The 10,201-nt window shown below is 54.5% G+C and overlaps 1 protein-coding gene across 2 annotated transcripts; it reads right to left on the bottom strand.

The window, feature by feature from the left end:
• Positions 1-2,227: 2,227 nt before the first annotated feature.
• On the bottom strand, positions 2,228-9,424 carry DMBX1 (diencephalon/mesencephalon homeobox 1). 2 transcript variants are annotated; one of them, XM_011969777.1, is made up of 4 exons: positions 9,262-9,424; positions 5,782-5,960; positions 5,153-5,501; positions 2,228-4,402 (listed from the first exon to the last, which is right to left on the bottom strand). In XM_011969777.1, the coding sequence occupies exons 1-4, from the start codon at positions 9,413-9,415 to the stop codon at positions 3,951-3,953; spliced, it is 1,134 nt and encodes a 377-aa protein (XP_011825167.1). In that variant the 5' UTR covers positions 9,416-9,424; the 3' UTR covers positions 2,228-3,950. The 2 variants fall into 2 exon arrangements, with proteins under 2 accessions (XP_011825167.1, XP_011825166.1); XM_011969776.1 differs by having other exon boundaries at positions 3,951-4,402; positions 5,782-5,977; positions 9,264-9,415.
• Positions 9,425-10,201: the final 777 nt, after the last annotated feature.

The following is a 10,201-nucleotide window of genomic DNA, read 5'->3' as shown; positions in this document are numbered from 1 at the left end:
TACTCTGCCACTTGTGTTTGGGTGAGGTCCAAACAGCCTAGAGAAGATGGAACCCTCCCCCGTTATCTGCCCCCCTGCAGCCACTCCAGAGTGGCATCCCGGCTGCAGATTAGTAAGGGTCACAGAGAGAGCTACACGGTCAGCGTGACAATGGCCAATAGTGCGGTAGGTCCGCCTCCATCCCCACTGGCCGTGGCATCAGAGGGGCAGCGAACAGACCTGGAGACACTGCCTGCTCAGGCCACTGCAGGCATCTCTGGGAATGAACATGGACTGAGGTCTGAGCTGCTGGGTTCTCTTTTATTCGCCAAGACAAAGAACAGGTCACAACATCACAGGGAATAAGACTGACAGAAGGACAGATACACAGAGTGTCATGCTGCACTACACAGGGGACAGGCGAGGGGACAGGCAGGGGTGAATTAAGTCTTGTTATTTTCAACTAGCAGAATAAATAAATACAGTACACAGTGTTTTTGCCATGGGCTGGCACAACCTCTAAGCACAAATGGTCACAAAAGAGCCGGTTTGGAAAGCAGTCTGTAGAGCCCATCAGCCTTGGAGTTGGGGTGGGCACCCAGGCCCCTGGACCATGCTCTGGGGGAGTGGGGAAGCAGGGAAAGGGAGACTCAGACAGCAGGGAGAGGCCAGGCATGAGGCATTCCTGGAAGGGACAATCAGAGCTTGAGCCTCTGGCTTTCAGGCCCAGGTTGGCCCAGCAGGCCTGGGAGGGGCTCCAGCATCAGGTGTGGTGGGCCTGTACCCTCTGCCCACCAGAAGGGATGCACGGTGCCGCTTGCCAGTGTGCTCGGAGGAGACATAGGTGTGCTCTGCTCTTGCTCTCTAGCTGCTTTCAGTACCCAAGGCTGGTGCCCCAAACTTGAGATCCCTCTGAGGGCAGGGACTGCAGGTACCTTCCCTGCCTTCTCTAGGTTTGTAGATTTGGGTCAATTGAATGGGACAAGTGTTAACAAACATCTGAGGGAAACTGGGCTGCTCCAAAGGTGGGCCTGCCTCCAGCCATGACAGAACATCACCCCTTAGGAGGTCAGGGGAGGCTTCCTGGGGAAGGCAGTGATATCTAGGGCTGTTGGATTCCAAGGCCTAGTGACAATCACTTGTACCCAGGAACTGACAAAAAGTTTTGGCCTAAAAGCAGCTAGGAAGCTTCCCATACCTATCCAGATGATTATTTTTTGTTTTAGAAACAGAACTTCCTGGGACTAATCCCAGAGGACAGTTGATGGGCCACTGGCCACAGAACCCCTCCCAAACCAAAAACCTCCTCTGTCACTCCTGGAATCTGCCAACCTCCCACAGCGCTGCCTAAGTCTCTCCTCTGATGCCCTCATGGCTGGTGGATTCCTCTTCCAAATTCCAGACCCCAGCAAGACACCTGAGGATTTGCAAACCCTCAACTGCCTGTCTTGGTGCTTGCCACATGTAGGTGAGGTCTTTAACCTGGATTCCAGGCCCCTTAGCCCCACCTCTCGTGAAGTCAGCCACCCGCTTCCCATGGTCTACTGAGTCTCATCTCTGTTGCTTTGTTCAAACGGTTCTCCTGGCCTGGACTACCATCTCCCTCACTTTTTTTTCCTGTGCAAAGCCTTCTCCATCTGCCCCAGCCTAGGCTGACCCCCTCAAGGGTGATGAGCATTGACTTCTTTGCAAACCAATCCTACCAGGACACCAACAGAACCTCTCTCTTCCCACTGGGAGAGGAGACAAGCCTTAGCAATCTTTACCCTGGCTTTCAGATCAACTTCTTTAAGCAGGGTTGAAGTGTTCAATAGTGAGCCACCAAGAGTTGGGGAGCATGAGCAAGAATCTGTCTAAGCCATCCCCTCCCGCTGCCCAGAGGCCCTGAGACCATGCAAAGGTATGAAAATGTGGTGACCCCAGAGTCTGGCACTGGAACTCAAGACCAAATCCAGATTGTCTGAACTACAGGGGACTCATTATGCTTATGGGGAAACTGAGGCAGTGTCTACAGAAAGGTTTGTGTGTACAACACCCTTGCTCCACAGCAAGGCAATGGTAACTTCCTACTTCATACATTGTGCTTGTGAGAACCTTCTGTTGTTGTCAATTTAACTAAAACCTTCTGTCCTGCAAGATTGTGAGCAAAAATGCAGAATGTAGAGCTGGCTAGGACCTTACAGGCCATCTAACCCAGACAGGGAAACAGACCCAGAGAGGCTACATGCTTGCCCAAAGTCACACAGCTTTTTTTTTTTTTTTGAGACAGAGTCTTGCTCTCTCGCCCAGGCTGGAGTGCAGTAGTGAAGTGGCTCACTGCAACCTCCGCCTCCCAGGTTCAAGCAATCCTCCCACCTCAGCCTCCCAAGTAGCTGGGATTACAGGCACGTGCCACCAGGCCCGGCTAATTTGTGTATTATTAGTAGTTTCACATGTTGGCCAGGCTGGTCTTGAACTCCTGACCTCAGGTGATTGCCTGCCTCGGCCTCCCAAAGTGCTGGGATTACAGGTGTGAGCCACTGCGCCCAGCCGGTCACACAGTTTTGAAAGGGAGTTTGCTGAGCTGGGTTTCTTGGCTATGAACAGTAACACAGTTTTCCATTCCAGTGACTAGTTGGAGAGAAGCCCTTACTTCCATAATCGGCTGTGGGACAGGAAGCCTACAGAAGCCTGAGCCTATGTGTTGCTAAATGCTTTGCACTCACTGTGCTCAGGAGCAGAGTTCAACCTGGTCACCGTACTCCTGCCATGCACAGTACCTGCTGAACGTGGAGGCTGGGCTTGTGGGAGAGGGGCACCAGTCCTGCTGTCTCTGAGAGCACCTCTTCCCCTGCTGCCGCTCGCCAACCAGGGGAGTCTCACCAAAGAGAGCTCTAGAGCCCTGTGGTCAGTCCTGGCTGAACTCTGACACCAGGCCTCTGTCTTTGGAGGGCTTACAGGCAGGAATGCTGGCCATTCTACTGCCTTCCCAGCCTGACTACTGCCTCCTTGATCTTGGGGATGAGGACATCAAAACTGAGAAGACAGAAGAGAAAGTAATTCGTGACACCTTCTAGATGCCAGGCTGGGCAAGGGTGAGAGTGGGAGCCAGTGCTACCTCCTGCCTGCAGTTCCAGATCCCCAGGGTCTCCAGCTAGGGCCTTGTTGCTTCTATTTGGCATGGAAAGGAACAGCTTCCCAGAGAGGCCGCAGGTGCAGGGAGGAGACAGGCAGGCAGGGCAGAGGGAGGGAATAGAAGGAGAGCAACGGGAAGCAGCAAAATTACTAAAACCAAAACCAGCCACAACCCCAAACAAAATATAGCTCAAGAACTGATGATACCAACACAGCCAGCACCAAAGGAAGAAACCAGGGGCAGCAGGAGAGACAGGGAGAAAGATCAAAGGTGGAGAATACAGAGGCTGGGCTGAGACGGGGGCAGGGACCAGGACAGAGACAGGAAGAGGGAGATCAAGGGAAGAAGGAAGGAGAGAGGAGAAAGAGAAGGTATGGCTGGAGTAAGCCACGGAGGCTGCAGGGAGGGGTGGCAGGGAAGAAGAGATGGGAGCGGGGCAGGGGGCTTGGGGCAGGCAGGTGCCTGAAAATATAGCTTTATATATTTATATTTATATCTCACATTCCACACATAGACTTACTAAGGGGCAGAAGGGGAGGGAGAAAAGGGAGGAGGTGGTATTGAGATGGGGGTCTAGCCAGGGAGAGCCTCTCACTTCCCCGAGGGAAGTTTGGGGCACCCCAGCCCCTGACCTCCTCCCTATTCGGCCTTCATGGGGTCCAGGCAGGGCCATGCAGAGGGTGTGTAGGTGTGGGCTTTGCCTCAGGCTGGGGTATGGGGAAGCGGAGCAGGGAACAGGACACCAGGCCCTAGGATCCCTGTGCTCATGGAGTTAACTCCTCGAGAGCCACCTAGGGATAACCACAGGGCTAGGAGGGGACACCTAAGACCCCTGGCTGGGTTGGAGGCCAGACAGTCAGTTGGGCAGCGTATCGAGTCCCAGGGAGGCCGCGTGCTGCTTGGCCCGAAGCCGCAGGTTCTCGATGCTTGTGGTTTTACTGTTCAGGGTAGCTGAAGCAGGAGCCAGGCCTGCTGGGGGTGCAGGCAGCAGAGGGGACCCCCACACACCCTGGTGGGCAGCAGCAGCTGCTGACAGGGACTGGTAGTAGGACTGGCAGTGCAGTGAGCCCAGCGGGGCCATGTTGACGCCCAGGTAGGGCACAGCAGCAGCCGCCGCGGCAGCAGCAGGGGCTGGACCCCCTACTTCGAAGGATGAGTAGTGCACCAGGTTGTTGGTGGCCGCCATGTGCTGGCGGAATTGCTCCTGCAGACGGAAGAGGCTCAGCGGGGACGAGGAATAGGAGTGGGAGGGGCCCAGGAGGCCACCCCCTGGGGCCGCAGGAGTGATGGTCAGGCTGCCTGGGGAATCTGCAAGCAGAGAACCCAAGAACAAAGCCCTCAGGACAAGGGCATTGGTCTGCCAGGAGAGGTGCACTCAGCCTTCTCACCCCCTTGGCACTACAGACAAGACAGGCTTCGGCTGAAACCACATCCATCGCATCTCAGTCAGGGCATTCCCTGAAGCAAGGCTCAGAATCCTAGGAGAAAGGGACCCAGGCTTCCTGGGAAAGCTCCAGGGACCCTGCCAAGGCCCCCATGTCTGTCTCTTTTTCTTTTCAAGGGCTGTAACTTCCCCTCCCCCACGCTGCCCAGAGCTCCCATTCCTTCACTCCAGCTTTCAGCTCACAGCCCCTGTCCCCTCCCTGCTGGACTTAGGGTTTGTGTTTGAGATATATATGCCTCATGCCAGAGCTCTGTTCCTTCAGAAATGTGCTCGGAGTCTCTGCTGCACGTGGGAATCTCTGGTACTAATACGGTATGCACCGGGACATCCAATTGGTTGGTAAAATATTGGAATACTTCCAAATGGCTGATAAATAATTTTTGCCCAGAGCTCCCGCCGTATCCCTCCCCTGCTACCCAGCCCGTCCCTCAGAACCCCCTGGACCTTCCCACGGCTCTGCAACTAAAGGGTGAAGACCTGGCCCAGGCCTGCTGTGGTTAGTCCCTTCTAATGGGCCATGCCCCTCAGGGGCAGTTGATTACTCGCCTCTGACTGGCTTCACATGCTCAGGGACCCCAGACCCCAGCCCTCCCATGGCATCCCTCAGACCTCACCTGCCTTGGGGCTGCCCCTCTTGCAGCCCAGCCCTTTGCTCTCAGCCCCAGGGCTCTTCTCAGTTTTGGGGTCCTCAGCCCCTGCCCGGGGGTCCTCCTCACGGTCCAGCTGATCCTCGGGGGCTGACTCACTGGCTGACTGCTCAGACAGACTCAGGTGAAGCTCAGCAGGGGGGTTGCTGCCAGGCAGGTGTGGGGGCTGGTCAGTGTCCAGCTGGGTATCCGGAGTGGGGGCCTCTGCCTTGTCTTCCCCATGGGAGCCCTCGGCCTCCTTCTGCTTCTGGAGCTGTTCCTTCTGCAGGCTACGCTGCTTCTTCCGGAACTTGGCCCGGCGGTTCTTGAACCACACCTGAGGACAGGAAAGGAGCAGTCCAAGGTGGGCAAGAAAGAAGGAGGGTTGGTGTGGAGCAGGGTGCTCTGGGAGAGGATGTGTGTGATAACATCCCCCCACCCCTCTAGGGAACGCACACCCTCCGTCCCTTCCCAAACTCCCCTCCTATCACTGAAGGCTTTGATGGAGAGATCAGTTGCACCTTGGCACAGGGATGACATGCTGGCTCCTGGACAAGGGGCCAGACTGATGGGCTGGTGTTTGTCTGCAAGGCCTAGTTAGGAGAGTTGGGCCTTACCTGCACCCGGGCCTCAGGCAGGTTGGTGCACATGGCCAGCCTCTCACGCATCACCACATCTGGGTAGTGAGTCTTCTGGAAGGTCTTTTCCAGGGCCTCGAGCTGCTGAGCTGTGAACGCTGTGCGGCTGCGACGTTGTTTGCGGTGCTGGGAACCATAACGGGCCTCCAAGATGATGTCTTGAAATGTACAGCCGTTGGAGGGCAAGGAGAGGGGGCCCATTTAATTATGGGAAATAGCTTTGAATCTTATCCTGCTCTGACCCACTGTGGACACCCAGGCTGCTGCCAGAGCTGGCCCTGGTCCCTTGCCCTTAGGAATCACCCATCCCCTCTCATATGGCTGTGGGCTTTCAAGGTCTCTCCACCCCATTATGCACTCTCAGGACCACAGAGGTCTAACTCAACTCCACAAATGGCTGTCAGGCATGATTGAGGGGGGTCTTCGTTATTTGGCATTGGGAGTGGGTAGGTGGGTATTGCCCTAAGATGGATACTATGAGTGTATTTTGAGACTCCATGATGCTAATAATCTGTAAGTCCATATCACAAGAGTTCTAAGACCCTATATCCCTTAGATTCTGAATACTAAGACTTCTTTAGCATCAGAGTGCTGGTCCCTGCCCATGAGAAGCCAGGCTGGGCTGGTACCCATCTCAAGGTCTAGTCAAGGGAGGACTGACTAGGCAGACAAAATTCACCAGCACTTGATTCTCTGTCCTCTGCTTGTAAACCCCCTCATCCCAACTGGCCTAGAGTCTCTGATGGCAGGGGCTGAGGCTCCTGCTCTTCTGTTTCCTGAACAGAGCGCTTGGCTAGGGGATAAGAGCAGAGCAGGGAGGGTGGGGGCGTCAGGGGTCACATCTCAGGTAAGGCTTGTTGCCCTCAGTCTTGACCCTTGTGGCTGCCTCCCCAAAGACAGAAGGACAAAGAGACCAGGTTCCAACCACTGTGGGCTTGGAGGGGAGACAGGACTATGGACCATTGATTCCATCGTCCTGTCCATATGTCTGGTAACATGATAACCACCCAGGATAGGTGTCTGCCTAGGGCCAGGGTCTAGCTTCCATCCTGGGGTCTAGCCTTCAGCCCTTTCGCTTGACTAGCCCCTGGAAGATAGACGGTAACCCCTCTCCTCACTGCCTCCCATCATGTCATAAGTGGATCCTGCTCTGTCTGTGCTGAAGGGAACTTGAGTAATCTCAGCCTCTGCAAAGGGATGCCAGAGTCCTTCCCCTGCCCTCCAAGGAATGAGAAGTCATCCACAACACCCTAAATAGGAAGAGGCAGCCGGCACAGTGGCTCACGCCTATAATCCCAGCACTTTGGGCAGGTGGATCACCTGAGGTCAGGAGTTCAAGACCAGCCTGGCCAACATGGTGAAACACTGTCTTTCTACCAAAAATACAAAAAATTAGCTGGGCGTGGTCTTGGGCCCCTGTAATCCCAGCTACTCGGGAGGCTGAGGCAGGAGAATCGCTTGAACCCAGGAGGTGGAGGTTGCAGTGATCCAAGATGGCACCATTGCACTCCAGCCTGGGCAACAAGATCGAAGCTCCATCCCAAAAAGATTAAAAAAAAAAAAAAAAAAGGAAGAGGCAACTGGGTATCCAGGAAGCCCCAGACTTTGAGATACTTCTTCTTCAGTTTAAAAAGGGAGTCCTGAACCCCTCTCAGACTGACCTTAATCCTAGGCCTGACTCAGCCCTGAGCTCATGCTGGTCATCCTGGGGCAGGGGAAGGAGTGGGGACCGCTCTGTCAGCCCCACCCTGGTTGGGGGAGGAGCAACAACTCAGCATCCTACTGCTGGCTCCAGGGACTGCAAGGGTGGCGGGGGTAGTGGGGGCGGTATAGGTGTCACAGGGAAGCCAGGCTCTCTAAGCTGTAGGCAGAGCCTCTGCTGGAAGGCAAGGCCTCCATACAAAGGCTCACCTGCAGTTCATGTCCTTCCTTCTTAAGAATTAGAGAGTTGGGGGTGGGCTGAACACCCCAGTTCCTCTGCTTCCACCAGCGGACATGAGCCCCTGTCCCTGACTCCTCTCTGTGCTCTGGTCCTTGGGTCCTGGAATACTGTCAGGAGCTGATGTCACCACGAGGTTGTGCACAGGACTGTATCCAACATCCCCACACTAGAAACTAATGCCTCCACACCGGTCGGGAGAAACTTATCCACTGAGTTCTGCCCAGAGGCCTGGCAGGGTCTAAAGGAGTAAGACTGGCCATGCCCTCCCTGCCAGGCCAGTGCTGCTACCCAGGTGGAGATCCCATCCCATTTCTGTGCCTTTGCTCATGTTGGCCTTTTTGAGGCCTGGTTCCTGCCCCTGTGGCCTTCAGAAAGCTCTCCCTGACTACCCCAGCTGATCCTGCTGCTCTGAGCTGCCCCAGCATTTGACCCTGGACACCCTTCTGTTGTGCCCTCTCATGGGTCATGGGCACCCGTTCTCCCTAGGAGTTCCCTGAAGTTTTCTGAGGCCTGCCTGGCACAGGGCTGGGCCCATATGGGTTTACCAGCTGCTCAAGGCTGGGCCTGGGACAGGATGGGTTGGGTGGCACCACTTCCCAGGAAATCAAACTCCTCATCTATGTCACTGAATCCTTTTCTCACCCACCAAGAGGCTGGCAGGGCAGGGCAACAGTCAGTAGAACCAGGTGTGGGGGGACCAGGTTGCCGGTCCCTCATAGGCATATATGGGTACTTACCTTAGGCTTTGGGCAATAATGATCTCTGAGCACCTACCAGGCTCTGCAGAATACTTTGCATATGTTATCACAAATCACCTCCCAACCACCCTAGGGGATGGGCATGGCCATTTTCTCCTTTTTATAAAAAGAGAAACTGAGGCTCAGAGAAGAGAGCTGAGTGGGAAAGTCCCATGCTGATTTCAAGTCTAGAACTCCAAAGCTCATATTTTTAGCCATGTTCTGTTCCAACACCACTTGGCCCAGATTTAGCCTCTCTGAGTCTCTGTTTCCTTGTCCATAAAATGTAAATAGTAACCTCTTCACGTGAGGATTGGATGATTTGATGCACACGGAAAGAGACTCCCACAGTGCCTAACTCACAGTTGATGTCAGAACATAGAAGCTGTTATTTACAATCCCTGTGCCTCAACTCTCCTTGCCTGAGCATTCCAGGCTCTTCCAGCTACTTCCCAGCCATAATACTCTGGACTAGTCCCTTACCCTCCTACCTCATTTCTGTGAGATAGGACTAATGAATGCCTCCCTCACAGGCCTGTTACGAGAATTTGAAAGCGTAGGGCAGCTCCAGCGCCCTGAACAGAGCTGGCAAACAAAAGGTGCTCTGGATATACACACATAGTTTTGAATTGACATCTCTCTGTGTTGCTAAGTGACCTGAGTCTTTTTGAGCTGCCTAGAACAAGCTTGGCCAGTGCTCTCTCTCCTCTTTGCCTTCCAGAGCCTCCTCCCCCGACCCCCACAGTCCTGTCCCCACAGTCCAGTCCCCAGGGCTCTTACCAGCCAGGCGCTCAGCCAATGTAAGCGCATGCACCGAAGGCCGGTAGTCGGGGGCGTGCTGGGCCTGCTGGGCTGCCTGCTGGTGCAGGTTGTACATGGCGCTGAGTGAGTTCATGGCGTGCAGCGAGTAGCCGTTCACCCCGTAGTGCTGCATGGCGGCATTCGCCTACAGATGGAAGAGGGAGAGGGGACGTGAGGCAGGCCTTTCAGACTCTGCCCTCAGGGAGACCCACCCCCAGTCCAGACCCTGGATGCCCACCTTCTGATGGGTCAGAAGCTCTCTCCATCGGAAAGGAGCCTGTCTTGCCCCTGGCTTACCATGTGGGGGTTCCTGCATCCACTCCTTCATTCACTCACTCATTCACTGATTCACTCAGCAGGGCCAGTGTGGGTTTAGGGCTCTGGGCTCTAGAGTCAGACTGCCCAGGGCAGGCTGAAACCTCAGCTCCACCACTCAGGAGCTTTGTGGCTTTGGGCATGTCACTTAACTTCTCTGACCCACAGTTTCTCTATCTGCAACATGGGGTTAATGATAGTACCTATCTCATAGGGTTGCTGCAAGGATTCAGAGAAGCCTTTACAAAGGACTGGATCATAGTATGTGCTCAAAAGTGTTAGTCATTGTGATTTACAAATTCATTTGCTACTTCATGCAATCATCTCTTCTTTCAATTACTCAGGCACTTACTCATTTTTACCTTCATTGATTCACTCACACACTTATCAGTTATTCAACCAATACCCATTGAGGCCCGCTTGGGGCCAAGACCAGAGCTAGATTCCCCACTGAGGCATTTGCTTTGAAATGAGATAAACCCAGGGCTGGGCGTAGTGGCTCATGTTTGTAATCCCAACACTTTGGGAGGCCGAGGTGGGCGGATCACCTGAGGTCAGGAGTTCAACACCAGCCTGGCCAACATGGCGAAACCTCATCTCTACT

The sequence above is a fragment of the Mandrillus leucophaeus genome, unplaced genomic scaffold, assembly GCF_000951045.1.
Source record: "Mandrillus leucophaeus isolate KB7577 unplaced genomic scaffold, Mleu.le_1.0 Scaffold902, whole genome shotgun sequence".
Taxonomy (NCBI): domain Eukaryota; kingdom Metazoa; phylum Chordata; class Mammalia; order Primates; family Cercopithecidae; genus Mandrillus; species Mandrillus leucophaeus.
Note: the sequence above shows the minus strand (reverse complement) of the source record. Positions and strands in the feature narration are given on the sequence as shown.